At 49.5% G+C, this 18,455-nt stretch overlaps 8 protein-coding genes across 9 annotated transcripts; 4 read left to right on the forward strand and 4 right to left on the reverse strand.

Annotated features, from left to right (window-relative positions):
- Positions 1 to 18: 18 nt before the first annotated feature.
- ONS95_012717 (uncharacterized protein) lies at positions 19 to 786 on the forward strand (the record flags this gene model as incomplete). The annotated part of the gene is made up of 1 exon (XM_058506363.1): positions 19 to 786. The coding sequence occupies one exon, from the start codon at positions 19 to 21 to the stop codon at positions 784 to 786; it is 768 nt and encodes a 255-aa protein (XP_058358890.1).
- A 1,536-nt stretch (positions 787 to 2,322) lies between these two features.
- Positions 2,323 to 3,974, forward strand: ONS95_012718 (uncharacterized protein; the record flags this gene model as incomplete). Its single annotated transcript, XM_058506364.1, has 7 exons — positions 2,323 to 2,421; positions 2,474 to 2,831; positions 2,879 to 2,946; positions 2,994 to 3,065; positions 3,118 to 3,232; positions 3,281 to 3,535; positions 3,592 to 3,974. 7 exons carry the CDS (start codon positions 2,323 to 2,325, stop codon positions 3,972 to 3,974), a joined length of 1,350 nt encoding a protein of 449 aa, XP_058358891.1.
- An 806-nt stretch (positions 3,975 to 4,780) lies between these two features.
- Positions 4,781 to 6,886, reverse strand: ONS95_012720 (uncharacterized protein). The gene is made up of 2 exons (XM_058506366.1): positions 6,351 to 6,886; positions 4,781 to 6,300 (listed from the first exon to the last, which is right to left on the reverse strand). Exons 1-2 carry the CDS (start codon positions 6,738 to 6,740, stop codon positions 5,662 to 5,664), a joined length of 1,029 nt encoding a protein of 342 aa, XP_058358892.1. The 5' UTR covers positions 6,741 to 6,886; the 3' UTR covers positions 4,781 to 5,661.
- Positions 5,032 to 5,623, forward strand: ONS95_012719 (uncharacterized protein; the record flags this gene model as incomplete). Its single annotated transcript, XM_058506365.1, has 3 exons — positions 5,032 to 5,320; positions 5,391 to 5,467; positions 5,528 to 5,623. 3 exons carry the CDS (start codon positions 5,032 to 5,034, stop codon positions 5,621 to 5,623), a joined length of 462 nt encoding a protein of 153 aa, XP_058358893.1.
- A 1,181-nt stretch (positions 6,887 to 8,067) lies between the features above and the next one.
- On the reverse strand, positions 8,068 to 9,258 carry ONS95_012721 (uncharacterized protein; the record flags this gene model as incomplete). Its single annotated transcript, XM_058506367.1, has 1 exon — positions 8,068 to 9,258. One exon carries the CDS (start codon positions 9,256 to 9,258, stop codon positions 8,068 to 8,070), a length of 1,191 nt encoding a protein of 396 aa, XP_058358894.1.
- Positions 9,259 to 9,603: 345 nt separating this feature from the next.
- ALG12 (dolichyl-P-Man:Man(7)GlcNAc(2)-PP-dolichol alpha-1,6-mannosyltransferase) lies at positions 9,604 to 12,105 on the forward strand. Its single transcript, XM_058506368.1, has 2 exons — positions 9,604 to 10,330; positions 10,393 to 12,105. The coding sequence occupies exons 1-2, from the start codon at positions 9,994 to 9,996 to the stop codon at positions 11,796 to 11,798; spliced, it is 1,743 nt and encodes a 580-aa protein (XP_058358895.1). The 5' UTR covers positions 9,604 to 9,993; the 3' UTR covers positions 11,799 to 12,105.
- MET3 (Sulfate adenylyltransferase) lies at positions 12,106 to 14,755 on the reverse strand. The gene is made up of 6 exons (XM_058506369.1): positions 14,390 to 14,755; positions 14,185 to 14,321; positions 14,047 to 14,074; positions 13,810 to 13,992; positions 13,613 to 13,758; positions 12,106 to 13,560 (listed from the first exon to the last, which is right to left on the reverse strand). Exons 1-6 carry the CDS (start codon positions 14,419 to 14,421, stop codon positions 12,365 to 12,367), a joined length of 1,722 nt encoding a protein of 573 aa, XP_058358896.1. The 5' UTR covers positions 14,422 to 14,755; the 3' UTR covers positions 12,106 to 12,364.
- Positions 14,756 to 14,928: 173 nt separating this feature from the next.
- On the reverse strand, positions 14,929 to 17,866 carry ONS95_012724 (uncharacterized protein). Of its 2 annotated transcripts, XM_058506370.1 has the most exons (9): positions 17,613 to 17,866; positions 17,317 to 17,560; positions 16,890 to 17,261; positions 16,633 to 16,830; positions 16,299 to 16,582; positions 16,076 to 16,251; positions 15,533 to 16,024; positions 15,439 to 15,483; positions 14,929 to 15,381 (listed from the first exon to the last, which is right to left on the reverse strand). In XM_058506370.1, exons 1-9 carry the CDS (start codon positions 17,811 to 17,813, stop codon positions 15,171 to 15,173), a joined length of 2,223 nt encoding a protein of 740 aa, XP_058358897.1. In that variant the 5' UTR covers positions 17,814 to 17,866; the 3' UTR covers positions 14,929 to 15,170. The 2 variants fall into 2 exon arrangements, with proteins under 2 accessions (XP_058358897.1, XP_058358898.1); XM_058506371.1 differs by having other exon boundaries at positions 14,929 to 15,483.
- Between the last annotated feature and the right edge of the window lie 589 nt (positions 17,867 to 18,455).

Raw genomic sequence — 18,455 nt, forward strand, 5'->3', positions numbered from 1 at the left:
CCCCAAAAAGCCCTCAGCATGCCTCTCCTATTCCTCGAAGCCTTCCCAAGAGAGATCCGTGACCAAATATACACTTATTGCCTCGCCTCTCGCTCAGGAGCAGTGACTCTATCTCCATGGACCATCGACGTCGCACGCTCTCTCTCCCTCCTCCGAACATGCAAGCAAGTCCACCGAGAATGCAAAGACCTCATCTGGCTGCACAACCGACTCAGTCTTCGCGAACCGACCCAGCTCTCCCAGAAGATCAGAGGCTTGCTGAAGCACGGCCACGCGCGGCGCATACGGCTGCTCAAGTTGTCGCTCGAGCTGCTGGATCGCGACGAGCTGGAATGGTTTGCGAGTTCGGCGAAGGCTCTGGAGGACTGGTGTCGGTTTGGCAGGTTGGAGTCGATCACTGTTGTTTCGGAATGGGATAAGCCGAGGGATGTCCGGGAATTCAAGGAGATACAGAATCTGAGGAGGTATGGCGAGGCTCTGGATGGAAGGCTGTACAGGGACTCCAGTACCTGGACGAGAATGGTTATTAATACTGGGTGGCCGAGATTTTGTCATTGGGGAAAGCAGAGATGGCTGAGGGAAATGCTGTTGGATCCAAGTGGTATCAATGAGCTGCTCTTGGAGATTCATAAAGCTTTTGGTGGCCAGCTATACGTGGATGGACTGCTATGCTTCAGGAACCAGGAGCAGATTGCTAAAGACTATCATTTTGATCCGAGGAATGGCGAGATACTTATCGTTCCTGGACCGATGGTTCATAGGCAGGCAGTCAATACGAAATTTTGATACCAGGGCTGGGTTTCACAGGTGACAGTACCCCATCATCAACTCAGGCTTCGTTCGGTCGATTTTAATTGATTTCAAGTATTGTGTTCTTTATTCTCGTCTCTACATCTCTGTTGGGTTCGTGGCGTGCACGTCTTGCGCCTCTTCCTCGATGCTGTGGAATATTAAGTTTCTCCTTCTTGCCCTGTATCACTCTTACCCTGAATTTGCTACTAAACCTCGCACGTTGTATCCATACTCATATCTGCTACAGAAATATCGCAATCCACACTTTCTTTTCTCTGTTCTGATCAACCTTCCTGGCGCTAGACTGTCATATCCTGCTTCCACATCCTCTCGAGGTATGCTTATGTGATTATGCTGCCTATTGCATGTCCCAAGAGGACTCTGTTGCCATCGAGGTTGTTTTGCGGAAACAAGACCTGGTGCAACGGTCAGAGGCTGTGGAATGAAAAGTACGTCGCAGGCAGATGGTATGTCTGAAGTCCTGCTTGTTGATTCTTAAGCCTCACTTCTAAGCAGCATGCTAGGCGATTGACGACTGAGGATTGTGGTGATATCGAGATTTTGAGCTATGAACAATACCAACTCCCTCTAAACGTCCCAATGGTACAAGTGTATACCAGAAGTTGTGGTGAGGATTGAATCCAATGGAGTTTCTCAGTACAGTCGCATACAGACAATCGCCATGAACCAAGCAGGTGGTTCCAAAGTTGCTTTGATCTCGATTCCCGAATTGTTTTGTTCGATAAGCTTTCTTAGAAGTTTCGTAGAGGTCGAGCGGACGAACTATACTGACGCGATCAGACGCGGTAGCACAATCTTGCGAGGAGGCTTTTCCAACGACGATAATTACAGACAGAGACCTTCCGCAATTGACATGTACGACTTTACATTGCTCGTCAGAAGCACGCGGATTCTCTAAGCAGCTTCTTGTACATTATGCTTGAGTATATCGATGCTGTTGTAATAGTAGGCGCTTGGGCTCGCTTCTGTATTCGCATCTTAAAACACTACACGCCGCGGACGATTTGTGCATTTAGAGCAATCCATTGGTCAATCAGATGCTTCAACGGAGCTTGGAGACGAGTCATGGGTCCTGTACCCTGCTTTCAGGTCCTCTAAGAGTCAGAGCTTCAACCTTCATGGTCAGTTCACTTCATATTTCTATCGAATCCAGTTCCACCTTTGCGAGCTTTGACAGTGGGAACGTGGCGGGGAAGTTTGCATCGAAAGTATGTCTTGGGATCACCCAGAGCGAAGACTTATTCGATAAATCCAAAGTACTAGTTCTCCGGTGGACTTGAGTATGGCATTGGACTCACGGTCTGGCGATCTTGTCCCAAAAAGTCGGACATTAGTCAGTGATGCGACTGAATCCTAGCTGATGGCATGGCAGTTTTGTTGTTGTTAATACACTATCTGGGTACGTGTAGCTTCGAGTTGCACCTTGTATTCAGCAACGGCATCCTAAGAAGAATGTTAGATCTCAATGCGCCAACTCTTCTTCTACCGACCTGCAGAAGTTGAAGCAATATGCGAGGCCCGACACCTCTGTGTATATCTGCACTCCTGCACATCGCAATAGCTGCGGTGAACAGAACAGAAGTGGAAGCACGCCTACCTAAATGTTCGGTGAGCTTGACCCCCCAGCAGCAAAAGACTTTTCGCGGGCTAACGTGCAAAGGTCAACTGTTTCCATGTAGCCCTATCCACTAACCCAGATCTCATAAACTCGCCTATGAGATCCTGTCCGAATGTTACTCTCCAAAAACCACTATCAGACTGTCTTCAACTAGCGTGCGGTTTCGAAGAGCAGAAACAATTCTCGCTCGTCACCAACGACATTTGTAAAGGCCAGCCAATACCATCTAGAGGCCTGGGGGCACTGGTCATAGCTATCACTTTGGGACCGCTCACTCTATCTTGCGTCGCAGCTCGATTTTATTCGAAAAGAAGATTTTCCCAGCCGCTGGGAATGGAGGATTATTTCATATTAGGAGCAGCATCACTGTACTCAGGAACGATACCTTTGTATATTGTCAGTAAGTGCCGCTTTCAAGTTCCAGCCCACCAGGTGCTGATCAACTAGATACGATCCTCGGATTTGGAAAGCATTATTGGAATATCGATCCGCTGAAAATACGCGTTTTACTTGTTGTGAGTAAAGATTAGCATGAAGTGACTGTTAATTGCTAATGGACTAGATATTTTACATTGGAGAGTTGTCCTATTTGACCACTATGCCTTTAATCAAGCTGTCTATTCTTTTCTTTTATGTGAGTTAGCCTCAGTCACTTTCTAGCGTAAACACCAGCTGAACGAGCCCAGCTGAAGCTCTTCCAAAGCCCTGGTTTTCAGACCGCTACTTGGTTCATGATCGTTTTTGTTGCTTCTGCGGGCATTGCATTTGTTGTGACGGGAATGGTACAATGTCTACCGATCAGTGAATCCCACCTGTCCAACAGAGTCTCCTCATACTGATATATCACAGGCGGTTCATTCGATCGAAGTATCCATGCGACGTGTCTCGATTTGAATGCTGTGGCATATGCTAACTCGGCAATTGGCATCTTCCAAGACGTCCTCATCCTGCTCCTCCCATTCCCCGAAATCTTATTTCTGAACATGCCACGACGGAAGAAGATCCTCTTGATCTTCATGTTTCTCCTTGGGACCCTGGCTGTCCTGACAAGTATCCTCCGTCTGCCATCTCTCCACGCATTCGCAACCTCGACAGATCAAACTTGTGAGAAACCCTAGTTCTCACCAGGCTGGAGCCAAAAAGCTGATATCATTCAAAAGGGGACAATCAAACCGGCTCTCTCTGGTCTCTTGCCGAGCAGTCCGTCGCCATGATCTGCGCTTGCATGCCCGCGATCCGCAGACTCCTAGCGAGCCACCTTCCCAATATATTCAATCTCGATGGGTTCAGTAGAGACGCTAATAACGATGCACGGAGGAGTCCGAGGAAACCACCATCTCTGTTCCGTTTGACGAGTTTGTTTTCAAGTCAGGGGACGACCATTACGGCGGGGAGTCAGGCGCAGGATTCGGATAATTTATGGATACTGGCGTCAGAGACGGGTAGGGGTATTCCATTGGAAGACCTAGGGAGTCCTTTTAGATGCAGCTTTAATGGCTTGGGGCTGCCGGGGAAGCCAGCACCGTCAAGTGTAGGGAGATAGCACTGGAGCGAGCAGCAGAATCATTGACCTTGACTTTCCTACCCAATCAACTTCATACTCTGTTGAACGATAGTAGATGCAATGAATGGAATTTGTGACATGAAACTAATAACCAAGTTGATTGGAGGTGACTGAGCAAGACGCGCAGGCTGGGTCGTGTCTCGTGAAGCCCCGATTTTGTTTGTTTCCTTCCACTCGGCTAAATATGTCATTGGGTTCAGCTTTTCCTCGAGACTCTGAAATCATTAGACAAACGTGAATCAGAATTACAGAATCTTGTAATACCTTCCCTTGGGGGCTTACAGCTCAATTGTCAAGACACAATGTATTATCGATCCTGTCCATCGTTACCCAGATTGGGTATGGCTGTTAAGGCCCACCTTGCAGATCGGTGTAGAAATCTTGCTCTCTGGGATCTACAAGCTCTGCAAGCATAAATCACTCTCTACTCCACACTAAATCTTCTATACCAATCTTGAAGGTGCTATCCGTGTGTTTCCAAAGGGTTCTCGCTGAAGCTACAAGTCTTTCGTTCACTCCTCCAAGCCTTGGCAAAGATTAAACTTCAGTCTCAAGAGGTCCAGTTGCCCATTCCGTGATAAACAGATCACGTCTTGAATGCAATCAAGAAATGGTAACTCAATGTGCTGGCAAGCTCACAAAGAATGCGGTTGAGGTTTGGAGATCGTGCGTCCAAGGCTGACATCCCGAGGTTGGTTCATTCCCGCACAAGGCTGAGAAAGGTCCCGCGAGGCGGGGATCTCCGACTTGCGCCAGGTGGGGTGGACCTCAATTGAAGACTCAGAGATAAAGATTTCTACTTCTTCGCATTTATGTACACATCCTCTATATCAATTGATTAGTGTTATAGCTGTTTTTCGCGCTCTTGACCTCAATCTCTGCGCATCAAACGCCGACGAACAATTACCACCACGTTAATAGCTCGAGTACAAAACCTGCCCCTCCATCGAGATCAACAGCCTCCTCCTCTCCATACAACCGCCTTTCTGTTCTCTCCTCACAACTCCTCCAACCATCGAATACCTCCACTTGCAAAATGAGCAACCCTACTACCACAACCACTCGCCCCCCTATAACTTGCCACGTCCTCGACACTACAACTGGCCGGCCCGCAGCCAACCTCTCTGTCAAGCTCTCTTGCGTCTCTCTCCCTGAGATCGAATTTGTCGGCACAACTAATGCCGATGGAAGGATAGCAGCGTGGGCGAATACGCAGGGTGAGAATGGGAAGGAGGGAGAGTATGTAGTGAATAAGGGAGGTGTGTTAGGCGCGTTGGGGGCGATCATTGAGGAGGCTGCTCTGGTGGAGGAGCTGGGTGCTAGAGGTGAGTTTTGATTTTGATTTGGGATCAGGAGATTGGTTTGATTGTGACAAACGGTGATTAATTAGAATAGGACCCCCTGGATCAAGTCTTTGGAAATTACGGTTTGATACTGGGGCGCATTATGGGGTTGGAAAAACCTTCTTTCCTGTCAGTTGTTTTCCCTCTTTGTGATTGCTCTTTAGAATCGAAATCCTGACATCTTCGTAGATTGTCGAACTCTCTTTTCTGGTTGTCAAAGGCGAACATTTCCATGTACCTCTCCTGCTCGGTCCATACAGCTTTACGACATACAGAGGAAGTTAGATGGTCAAATTGACGAATGTATACTTCGGTTGCACAGCTCAATCTAATTCCATTTCGTCTGTGTATCCTGAACGATCTTGGCCAACTAGATCGCTTGTGACTTGTTCGAGAGACATGGCATTGGGTGTCCAATCCATACCATCTACAGGTCGTTCACTAATCTCTCTGAGAGCTATCTCTAGTCTGACCCTCGCGCCGTGGGCATCGCTTATGCTTGTAGTATCCCATTCCTTTAGCTCTAGCCATAGACGATGGAACTTGTCTTGTCGAGAACTATCCGAGAACATCGCCATCAGGTCCTGAGCTTGGAGAGACATCTTTCGTATCTCATCGTTATCACACAAGTGCCGATGTACTGCCGAATTCCTGATCCGCACAGCGTCCCCTAGAGCTGCTTCTAGTGTATAGTTTGACATTGGTCTTATTGAATTCGAAGGTAGGATTGTTGGGAGGAATGCTTTCCAGACTGATAATTCCACGGCCTCAGCACAGTCCCATCCTTTCACGTGTAGTGCCTCCGGTATCCACCTCGTTGCGAACTCAAAGCAGCTCTCCTCCAGCATTCTCTGAATCATAACAAGGATGTAGTGCTGGACTTGATATGGGAGCCCTAGGTCCGAGGGTTTTGGTGGAGGTGTCTGGGATCGACTTGGGGTTTGGATAGGTTTTTGAACTGTCTGTCTCTTGTTAAAATATATACGGAAATCTATGTTTGTCATCCACGTACTCTTGTCCACACTTTCTCATTGGGATTGCTCTGCCATTTGGTGGCATTCCGTGGCGCCCATCTACTAACCGCAAGCCCAGTCGGGACTGAAAGAGATCCGGCATGAGCAGTTGCTGGCACTACTTCGTTGCGGATCACTTCAACTTCAATCTGGGAACTTAGAACCTGCAGACTCGGTAGTGTCGTGTGCTGGAAGATCTCATTCTTCTGGGTCGGAGCGCTAGTATTATCCGGTTTTGTAGAGCATCGAAAGCAGCTGGTACGCCACTGGAAGTTGGAGAAACCACACGATCTACAATTCCAGTCTTCCGGACGCTGGTTCAAATACCCAAAGCTGCCACCCGACGTAGCCCATCTGCTTTGCTGCAGTCCATTGTCGCCCATGGTCATGTTGACGCGTCGTGAAGTGGCCGAAGTTGTTGCTTGTCTATCTGAAGACAAGCTCCGTGGTTGGCTATATAGATCATTGCGAATTGCAATCTGCGAGGCTGACTAGGAAATCATTGTTGGATTTTATGGTGTATAGTAGACTGGCGTCAATGTCAATGTCAAAGGAATCAAGACGCGCGGGAAAATTGGTCAGCGCTTCCCGAGTCAGTGCCAAGCCTCGCTTGACCCTCCCGATAGAGGGGCCCAAATGGACTGCACTGTCAACAGAACGCCCACGACCAAGTAGATGCTGTCTAGGATGGACGCTTTATTATCTGCTTCCCTGGCCCGGCGCACATCCAGCACAATTGCACCTTGATCGTGGTTCTCTATAACGCCGCGAGATAATCGTCGCCAGTTTCTTCGTGCACAAGTCTGGCCACCCCAGCAATAGCTAGTCTTCGAAACACGAGCGACTTGTCAACAAGTGTAAGAGACTGATTCATGGGGCTAATTTTGCTCTTGCTCCTAATAATCGCGTACAACTAGCTTAAAAAATTCTAGTAGCTCAGTCAAGGTTGCTCTTTGGCTGATACCTTCTGCCTGTCGCACCTTGGAATTAACCTCGTAAAAGAGTCCTCTATTTACAAATGTAAACGGCATTAAATTTAGGGAACTGACTCCGTCTTGCAGGTATCTTTGGAATCACACTTAAATATAAGTCCTATGAGTACTTGCCACAACTATGGTCTTCCGTCTTTGATATCTGGTTTCAACACACATATCTGCGACTTTCGCTTAACAGCCAGGAGAAGTAAACAAACCCCATAGTAACAGCACCACCAGCCTTGTATCTGGGAAATGATCTACGCTCCTGTACTAGTTAATTCAATTGGTATCACGAACAAATACAGGTATGCTGCTTTAGATAGCTTTCAAGGAACTTCATCCTGGGCATTGAACGTTGCAAGATAGAGTCGGATAATCAAAATCCGAGATAGCCTGAACAGAGCGAGGATTTTAACGTTGAGTTGGATTATTGGATTGACTGATGTTTACTTGCTACGTACTCTAAGAATGATTTGCTTGATTTAAGAATGCCAGCGATATATGCATACTTTTTCTTTTGAACGAATACACTCATAGCTCGGATATTGGACAAAACGTGGATCAAAGATCTGGATAGACCTGGTATTAAGATATTAGTTTCCGTATTTATTGGAACAGGAATGGTTTCCTTTCATAGTGTGTAGCTGTTTGTACAATAGCTTTTGAGGCATTTCATAACAGACAGTAGTATGTACAAAACCACATAGCTCAATTGTACAGATCCTTGAGCTTCAAAGGCCTATCTCCCTTTCAGCGGACCACTCTTCCCAATGGGTTGATTCTGGTCCAACGCAAGCTTCTGTCTAGCCGCAGCTTTCTTCGCCTCCAACTCCTTCTTTGCCGCCTTCTCCATAGCTAATAACGGGTTGACATATCCCTCCGGTTTCTGCTGTCCGAATCCCGACTTCCACTGTCTTTTCGGCACACACGGTAACACAGGCTTAGGAATCGGTATGAACTTCTCCAGCAGTACACCTTGTAAATATGCCGCCCCACTGCTACTGATCCAGTATATGAGCAGAGCAGACGGGACATTCAGCATCATTGGACCGAGACATATGGCTAGGAGACTAAAAGAACGGGTCAAGCGCTTAGTCCATATCCCCATGTCAGCGTAGGTCTTGCGCGCGCCGCCAAGGATATTAAGTAGGACGGTTGCAGAGAGGATGAACGGTAGGGCGAGATGCGGATCCGCAAGGAGAAGATTAGGGAACCAGAGGGCACCTTCTGTAGCCAGGGAGGCCTCCACCGGGATACCAACTGCTGTGTCCAGCAATCCATCAGCCGTCACAAAAGTACCAGTATTCTGTATTCCTGCCTCCACAACCTCGTCCCCGCCCATTATCATGCCCAGAATCCCCTGGTTCGACCCACACATCTTCCTCAGGGTCTCCATGACGCTCAGAAAAACAGGAATCTGCACCAGAGCAAAGTAGCTCTTCCACCTCTCGCAGCCATACCTCCTGAACAGCTCCACCCTCTTGCTATATATCTTCTTCAGGAACGTCTTCTGTGCTTGCCCCGGGCCGAGATGTCCGACCTCGCGCATGGTTTCGTGGCGGAGGTGCGGTTTCCAGGATTCGATGAGGGGGACCAGGGAGATTTGCTTGATGTTAGAGCGCCGGTTGTAGATGGCGATAGGGAGCATCAGCGATATGCGGAGGAGTATAGCGAAGAGGGGGATGGTGGTTGACCAGGGGAGGCCGGTAGTGGTGTGGAGGGAGAGGAGGGCGTCGTGGGAGAGGTGGAGGGTGGATAGGAAGAGGGATTTGCGAGGTGGGGAGGCGTGGAAGAGTTGGGTGTGGCTGTGGTTGAGGGGTAGAGAGCGAGTGCTGGTTCTGCAACTGGGTGGGAGGAGAAGGAGGCGGTTAAGGGTTGGGGAGGTAGATGAGGAGGAGGGTCGAAGGAGGGTGCGGAGGAGGAGAGGCATCGTAGCTAGCTATCTCTATCTTTTCCTGTTGCCAGATGCTTCGTACTCAAAGTGAACAGATCAAGTGAACGTCGAGTCAGGCGGATCTGGCTATAGCGACAAGTAAGGTATCCAGCCCATTGCTACGGCGCTGCCATCATGAGGTTGAACAGAAAATCATCAGAAGCTCGGATCTGAGCGCAAAATGTCAACAGTCCCTCCCGCTGCCCTATCGGCTGATCTCTGGCTAGCGATCATGCATGCGAGATAAGGGAGATCCCGTTGTTCGCGGTCACGTGGGCGCCCTGACGAGGCTAGGTAAGGTATTTAGTGGAGACGAGGCTTTGGATTGAGCTTCAGATGTACTTTTGTTCACCAAGAAGAAGATTATGCGATCTCGTCTACATGACTTGGATATCTCGATTCGACATTTATTTGATTTGATTTGTCTTTTAGGAGGTGCTGCGAATGTGCCTTCCGCCGCAAGCTTGACTTCTTCCACGTGGAGCTTCAAGGAGCTCCAGGTTCGACTTACCTAAGTAGAGCTTCGGAGCTGGGCACGTTGTCAAGAACGCGACCATGAGGGCTATAGGGAAGTAGCTACTTGTCCAAAGATTATCTGTTCGCCGTTTCTAATGTGTATTTACAGATGTGATTCTCTTTCCTATACTCCCTACCGTCATCCTCCTCCATCTCGTTGTAGCACCCTACACCAAAGTCGAAGAGTCATTCAACATCCAGGCTACGCACGACATAATGAAGTATGGCTTTCCGTACAGTAACAAGAATCTCCTCCAATCCTTTGACCACATTACATTCTCGGGTGCTGTTCCCCGAACCTTTGTCGGAGCTCTCGCACTTGCTGGAAGTGCGCAAGTCCCAATACGGGTCTTTGGGGAGCAATATGCGCAGCTTATTGTGAGATGCTTGCTGGGGCTTTTTAATGCCTTTAGTTTATACAATTATGCTTGGGGACTGAAAAAGGCGTTCGGAAGTGATGTTGGAAGGTGGTACATACTGCTGCAGGCGAGCCAATTCCATGTCATGTTCTATGCATCGAGGACGTTGCCGAATATGTTTGCTTTTGCACTCAGTAAGTCTTGTCTCTACTTTTACTGTGTAAGTCTTGAGCTGTCGGGGTGCTGAGACGTATAGCTACGACGGCGTTCAGTATGTTTCTACCTGTGCCAGGGAGAAATGCTTCGAGTGGACAGTGGAATTACAGCCTAGGCATATTCTTGTTTGTGATAGCTGGTGTTATATTTCGATCAGAAGTTGCATTATTACTCTTCTCGCAACTGCTGGTTTTGCTCTTGCAATCACAGATCTCAGTACGAAGCGTGATCCCAGCAGGAATATGGAGTGCCATATTCGCTCTAAGCGTATCCGTCCCGATCGACTCGCTTTTTTGGCAGAAGCTGATCTGGCCAGAACTGGCTGGATTCTATTATAACGCTATCCAGGGTAAGTCTGCAGACTGGGGAACATCTCCTTTGACCTTTTACTTCACGAATTCACTTCCTCGCTTGTTACTCAACCCACTCATTCTCCTCCTGGTTCCGTTCGCTTTTGTTCTGCCGTCGACACGATACCCAGCACGAAATCTGGTGATTCCATCACTCCTGTTCATCACCATGTACAGTCTTCAGCCACACAAGGAGTCTCGCTTCATTATCTACACTGTTCCCCCGCTCACAGCGGCGGCATCGCTACCAGCGTCTTACATCTGGACACGGCGCTCGAAATCCCTCATTTACAGCTTCGGCTCTCTCCTTCTACTCTGTTCAATCGTAGCCAGCTTCCTAGCATCAACCGCCATGCTCCTCATCTCCTCTCTCAACTATCCTGGCGGCGACGCCCTCACCCAGCTGCACTCCATTATCAATCGGCAGCATCCGTCTTCCTCAACTAACACCACCACACTCAACATCCACATGGACGTTCTCTCCTGCATGACAGGGATAACGCTCTTCCAGCAAACACTCCATCTATCACCCACCCTGCACCTCACGTACGACAAAACCGAAGACTCCCCCAAACTTCTCGACCCGGCCTTCTGGGCGACCTTCGACTACGCGCTCATGGAAGACCCCGGCAAAGCTATAGGCAAGTGGGAGGTCGTGCGCACGGTGTTCGCATACGCCGGGATCGAGGTGCTGAGACCCGGAGACGGCAGTTCGTTTGGAGAGAGCCTGGAGAAGATCTACGCGGCCAACAATATCACCGCCAAACATTCAGCAGCAGCAGCAGCGAATGGAGAAGGAGAAGGAGAAGGAGAAGGAGAAGACAAGGGAGAGGCACCACCTAGCAGCGAGGACGTCCGAGAAGAATTCGAGATCTTGGAAGGAGGCGGAACCGAGAAAGTGGCGTGGGATGAGGAGAGGGAGAGGAAGAAGCGGGAGATGGGCGATTTGAAAACGAGATTGATGTTGGAGGAGATGGGGAGACTTGGTACGTTTAGACTTGTGAGGGATGCGGTGAGGGTTGTGACAGGTGGCTATTGGGTCGGGCCGAGGATGGAGCCGAAGATTAGGATTCTGAGAAGGGTGATAGAGGAATGATGTGACGGCACCGACGTGAGTTCATTTAGCAGCTACAATGTGAAGTAGAAAAGACATTCATGGAAAAGATCTCTATGGAAAAAGACTTCTATAGTGTGGCGCGCTACGACCCGAACACCCCCACAACAAGAGAGGTGGCAATTTAAGGTATAAGGAGTACTTTGATACAAGGAAGCGGATTAAGCAAATCTCGGGATATCACATATCTGAAGTACAGGATATGTTAAATAAGGGGTAGAGAAGATAATAGATTAGATCGAATCTTTTAGTGTTGTCAATAGTATGTATTCAAAGGAATAACAATTTAGAATCTCTAGGTACTACCACCTGGCTGCACTACTAACCTGACTTCCCTTCACTACGCTACCTAAGGTAAGCACCAAAATCAAGTGGCCCTGCCACACCACCTATATCTAGTCATGCAAAAAACATTCATATAGACTTTTTCATCAAAAACGCCTTGTAACGAGTCCCTTCCCAATCTATTCAGTTCCGAGGCAAAATGCTCATTTGTCAGGCAGCCAGCCAGTCAAACAAACAAACAAACTCAGACGAGCATCAGTGATCTACAGACGATCCAACAACCCTTGGCTCTCCAAAAGCAAAACAATCTGGTGAACCGCACTGCGCACACTCGTCTTCTCCAGATCGACGGTCAAATCGGCCTTCTTCGGAGTCTCATACGGATCATCCACCCCCGTGAAGCCCTTGATCTCCCCACTGCGCGCCTTGGCGTAGATCCCGCGCTTATCCGTCTTCTCCGCGTGCTCAAGCGACGTAGCAACATGGATGAGGTAGAAATCCCCATACTTCTCGACGATCTCGCGGGCGTGCTGGCGGGCGTCCTCGTACGGCGCGATCGGAGCCGCGATGACAGCCGCGCGAGAACGGGTGAGCTCCGAGGCGACGAAAGCGATCCGGCCGATGTTGCGAGTTCTATCTGCGCGGCTGAATCCTAGCTCGGAGGATAGCTCGGCGCGGACGGTCTCGCCGAGGAGGAGAGAGACGGAACGGCCGCCTTGTTGGTTGAGAGTTACGTGGAGAGCGCGTGCGATGGCGTCCTTGCCGCTGTTTTGGTAGCCTGTTAGGAAGACGGTGAAACCTTGCTCGGAGCGAGGGGGGTGGGATTCGCGGAGCACGCGCACGACTTCGGGGTAGGAGAACCATTCTGGGATCTCGCGACCGGTGCGGAGCCGGTTGCGGAGCTCAGTGCCAGAGATATCGAGGGTTCGAATTCCGGCTGGGACTTCGTCCTTGGGGCGGTACTCGTCGCTGTCTGGGAGGTAGGTCATCATCTGGAAGGGAACGACTTCGATGCCGAGCTCATCCTTGTACTTCTCAACGGCGTATTGAGCATCGTATGGGCCGTAGAATTCCTCGCCCTTGCTGTTCTTCCCGGGCCCGGCGTGATCACGACCAACAATGAAGTGGGTTGCTCCGAAATTCTTGCGGATAATAGCGTGCCAGATGGCCTCGCGAGGCCCGCCCATGCGCATAGCAAGGGGGAGGAGACCAAGGACAGCCATACCGTTGGGGTATCTTGGGAGGAGAGCTTGGTAAACACGGACACGGGTGAAATGGTCGATATCTCCAGGCTTTGTGAGACCAACGACAGGGTGGATGAGGACGTTGGCTTGGCGGGAGCGGGCAGCTCGAACAGTCAACTCTCTGTGGGCTCTATGCATAGGGTTTCGGGTCTGGAAAGCGACAACCTTTGACCAACCAAGCTTGTCAAAGTGAAGTCGGAGCTCTGCGGGGGTATCTATTGCAGCTTTTTAGTGGTTTCTCTGCGGCAGATTTGAGGCGATTCTTACATCTAAGGGCAACGTAATCGTAATGCTCAAGGCGGCGAATAGCATCAATCTTTCCACCAACATAAAATTCCCGAGCAGTGTTATGAAGATATTTTACAGCTGGGTGCTCCGCATCTCCTCCAAATACTAACTTAGCCTCCTTGTCCCTATCAAATTATTAGCTAATTTCCTGCTACAGCAATATTCGCAGTGCTTACTTATCAGGTCGGTAGACATCGTCAACAGTGATGATAGCAAGGTTGCGATCATCACGGAAGTCACGAAGTGTAAGTCTCGCCCCGGCCTTGATTCCCAACTCCTCGATTTGTTCCTTTCCAACGTCTAAGGTAATTGGCATGGAGAAGAGGTTGCCATCAGCTAGGCGGTTGTTCTCCACAACGCTGAGAAGTGTCAGTTATGAAAATATCCAAGCAATCTAATCCTAGAAGTCGTACCCATTGTAGTCCTTCTCATTCAAAAATCCTGCAAAAAATAATTGTCAGTGACTATTTCCTGGTGATTTGTTCTTGGAGGAGGAGTTGCGTGGCTCTGGTGGTGTATTTTTACCCCACTACGCCAGAGAATGAATGTACCTTCGAGGGGAGAGAAACCACCGCTGAGGATCAATTCCAGATCGCAAAGTTGTCTCTCACTAAGAACAATAGCAGGCAAGGTCTCGGCCTCTGCTGCGAGCTCGTTGTGTCTGGGCAAATCTCTTGCAAGAAGATCTCTATCGGCATGTCAGCACCCGCGAGGCAGTAACAGACAAATGTCTATTAGTAAGTAGGGGAAGCGTACTTCAGCTCTCCGCCGTGGGGTGAGTTGGCCATAGTTAGTTACGAAGCTTGAATGGAGAGAGGAGGATATCGAGAGTCGAGAGTCGAGAGTGCAATTGAGAATGCAATTGAGAATAAGTTGTACAAAAGGAAAGAAGTGCAGGATGCGGAACAGAATCTTTCGTACAAATTCAACCAAATGGAAGATGCCCTCTGGGCGGCCTCTGGGGAAATTTTATTCGCTTTCTGCCGGCGGCGGCTCGAAGACGTCAGAGCACGCCATTGCACGCGTTTCTTGTGGAGGCGACGGGGGCGTCAGGGCGCCCTAGCCTAGGACTCCTAGGGTAAGGTACGGAAGTACCTTAGGTACCCTGTACCTTCGGTAGTGGGGCAAAGTGTTCCTTGCAGGTGCAGGTGCATAGCGCGCCCGCGTTGCGCCCGCGCCTCCCTCGCTTTCCAGTTATCGTGCCTCCGTGCGCATGGATAAGGTTATTTCTATGATTTGTAGAAGAACGGCTTGGAGTGCTTGGAGAAAGAAAAAAAAGGGAAAGACTTATGACAGGCTACGATGGCAAATCTCAGCCACATCTTGCGTAAACACTGTCCTACCAACAGGAAAAAGGGCCAAGACCCTACCTACAGTACCTAGGTAGGCAATATAATATTGTGGCAGGGCCACCATGAAAACCGATTAGCACCTACCCTATTTACACGACTATTTACACTTCTCTCTCCGGAATATTTAGGTTTGGCCAGTCAGGTATCTACATCGCTTTGAACGCCCGAGCACTTGTAAAATGAATTCACGCGACCAGGCTTTCGGCTGAAGTGAGCATCGCCTGGAAAAGGCCCCGCGTCAGCTGTGACAAGCTGAAAGAATGCGTCGACCTCTCAAGATGTAATATTCCCGCGCGAATGTACTCCACGTCTGCCTTGGCAGAGATCTGCTTGGGTGCTTTGAAGACGTTGCGGTAGAGGACTGACAGCGCAGCTAGGAAATAATCCGTCTGCAGGCTACACGATCCTTCAGTTGAAATTGTTCGAGATTACTTTCCAGCTGACTTGACTTACCAAAGTGGTGTCCTTCGGGCGCAGCGACTGTCATCTGCCATAGTACTACTTCGATCAGCACTGCGCTAGAAAACTTAGTGACAAAGAAACATACTCATTTAATGTTTTGACAAATGACCGTGCAGCTGAGATACAGATAGTCTCACTGGCCATGATGCGTGGGCTCGACCGCGAAGCTGACTGATCCTTGCTGGCATGGGCACATGTGAAAGATGCCCAGTGCGTTGCTCGTAACATGTTGAAATATTCCAGATGAAGAGATGTCGCGAGATGCTTGATAGAGTTATGTATTATGATATCTTCTCCCGGTCGACACTCTATAGGGAGCTCGCTGCACCAGGAAACTAGTGATGCATCGATGGCGCTCAGTTCACTGAGCATCGCACACGTCGAACCGGCCTGGCTGACGACACGACAGAATCGATGCTGGATCTGTCCAAGAGTTGAGCTCCACATGTAGAAGTGTGATGCGGTGATTTCGTCGCTTGATGGCGATTGTTCTGATCCAGCAGCAAGCGGGAGCAGCTGGGTGTCGGAGCATGATCCAGTCACGCATGGCGGCCTACCTTGATTCATACTTAAGAATCTATACGCAGGTTATTTATCGCGCCTCAGGCAATTTCGTGGGGAAACTTGCCCGTCCAATCTATATGCCACCCACCAGAGCTGAGATCGCAAATGTACATCGATTTTACTCAGATCGAAGTCCTCGGGACTTCGACGATGCAGTCCAATGGACTGCGCAATACGAATTGCGAGGCCACAAAGCACCCATGCGTAGCCACCTTTGCTGCAATGCATATAGAAGATGGTCTCAACGTGTCAGCGCAATTAGCTTCATGGGGCACATCTTTACATACATGGAGAAGTAGAATCTGCACGGTATTGACAGTGGGAGTAGCAATGCATTCTTGCAACCAAAACCAACATTGCTGGTAATGATTGCGTGAGATTTGTTCTGCTTCCTGCGCATCTCGGTCTGAAACATTTCTGCTGATCTCACCGATGGCAAGTATCAAATACAACCGCGAGTGCTGGATGTAATCGAATTCCTGGTCACATGACTGGTGCAGCTGATCCCAGAATGCTCGAAAAGCGGCTTCGTCAACGATAGGATAGATGGGGTGCACGTTCTCAAAATATGCTAGGGTTTGTTAGCTGGGAAACTGTTCATCTGGCCTAAGCGGAACATACAATCAATAGCTGGCTGAGTAGATTCCTTGTCAGGAATACTTGGTACCTGTCCATTGCTGCTGCGAGAGTAGCCCGACTCGTCAATATGTATACTTGATTGTATCAAGAAATCCAGCCCAGCAGCGCCCAGGAGACCGCGGCTACTCTGCAGAGCTTCACGGATGCAAAATGCGATAGTTGCTCCTATCGAATTGAGACCTTGATGGGATCAGCAGAGCTGCTAATACAAGAAACAATTGCTCCGTGTTGGAACGTACCAATAAAGTTGCTGTCCAATGTATCTTTGCGGATGAAGAGACCTGGGAGGATCTTTGCAGTAGGCGTTTCTTGGGGATCTCTCCGAGCTAGCGAATCAACACCCCACACCTTACCACCCGCCTCACGACTCCCACGTAGCGATGCAGGTGAAGTACCTGACTGTGCCGGACTCACACCAGGCGGCATCAAAGGAGGCACAGTATAATCTGGCGCGGTAAAAGGTAGGGGTGATAATCCCTCGAAGAAAATGTTGCCCGATAGATCCAGAGACGGATTCCAAAATTGCATAAGATCATTATCTACGGCATTCTCGGCGGCGCTTTCTGAACTGTACACAACTCCAGTATTGATGTTTACAGGACTCACATTGTCTGCCCGCTGTCAGCCTTCTGAACTATGATGCCGGGGACGAAGACAAGCATTAACCTGAAATATCCACAGCTAAATCGGCATGAGGCTCTGCTGAGGGCAAAGAGGCTGATAGCGCGAGCACGGATCTTGGGGGCGAGAGCAGCACCGGAGGCTGAGAGGGAGCAGAGGAGGGCTGGCTTGGATGGGCAGCTGCTCCGTTTGCATTCCTCGACCTGCCGTCGGTGGTCGAGTAGACGCACTCGGTCCCATACAATTGGCAGTTATTGCATGGAAACTGTGTCGTGGTACTACAGCGGAGCTGGCAGAACACCCGAATGAGTTCCGTGGTACTGACAACAGTGGCGACTTACTCGTTTGCGGCGGCATGCTGTACATGCCCTTCCCACGCGCTTCCTTTTGGTCGTCGTAGCAGCCGACTGGCCATGTGCTGGGGCGAGAGGATCCATGCCCTGGAAAAGAGAGTAAAATGCTAACAGATATGTAATGTTGCTTCTAGGGCCACGATGGCGAGCAGCAGCCAAACTAAACTTGTATCTACTCTCCAGTAGCATAGAACTATGTGTTGCGGTGTGGACAGAGACGGAGTTTACCCAGTAATACTGCAAACACGGCATTGAATACGGGAGTTACTAAAGCAGTTGCTAACAGGTAGTGTCCAAAATTGATTCGTTCGCTTCAATCTGCCTGCCAAGCGAGCTGGGTATCCCCTCCACTGCCAAATAAACATCCCTTTTCCCAGGGCGTAAATGCCTGAAGAAATGCCCTGTAATTAAGCGAGGAACGCTGAAATACGCCCTTGTGCCCCCGCAGGATAGGTAACTTTCGTACCCCGCTTCAGCGCTTACTGCCCCTGGGGAAGTGCGTGCTCGGCATTTGCGGGGATAGGAAGCTGACGATTCGGATCTCGCCCTTCGAGCATCCGTTCCGTGGAACCAGTGTCCAATCGGAAATGGCTGGCCAGACCTGAGACAGCACCAAGAACATTATCAAATCAAAGTACATTTGGTTGTCCTGTAAATCCGGGGAAGTATGGGGTTTTGTATACAAACATCATTTGCTCGCAGGCGGAGCCTCCGTCTGGGCTTAATAAAAAGAATTCCCACACATACATAACTGCCCTCGGTTTCTGTGAGAGTGATTCGCCAGTTTTGGACCTTTCTGCAGCGCCACAAACTATCTCCCTACTGTATACA

This window comes from Cadophora gregata (assembly GCF_030347475.1).
Source record: "Cadophora gregata isolate MNR1 chromosome Unknown scaffold_6, whole genome shotgun sequence".
Classification (NCBI taxonomy): domain Eukaryota; kingdom Fungi; phylum Ascomycota; class Leotiomycetes; order Helotiales; family Ploettnerulaceae; genus Cadophora; species Cadophora gregata.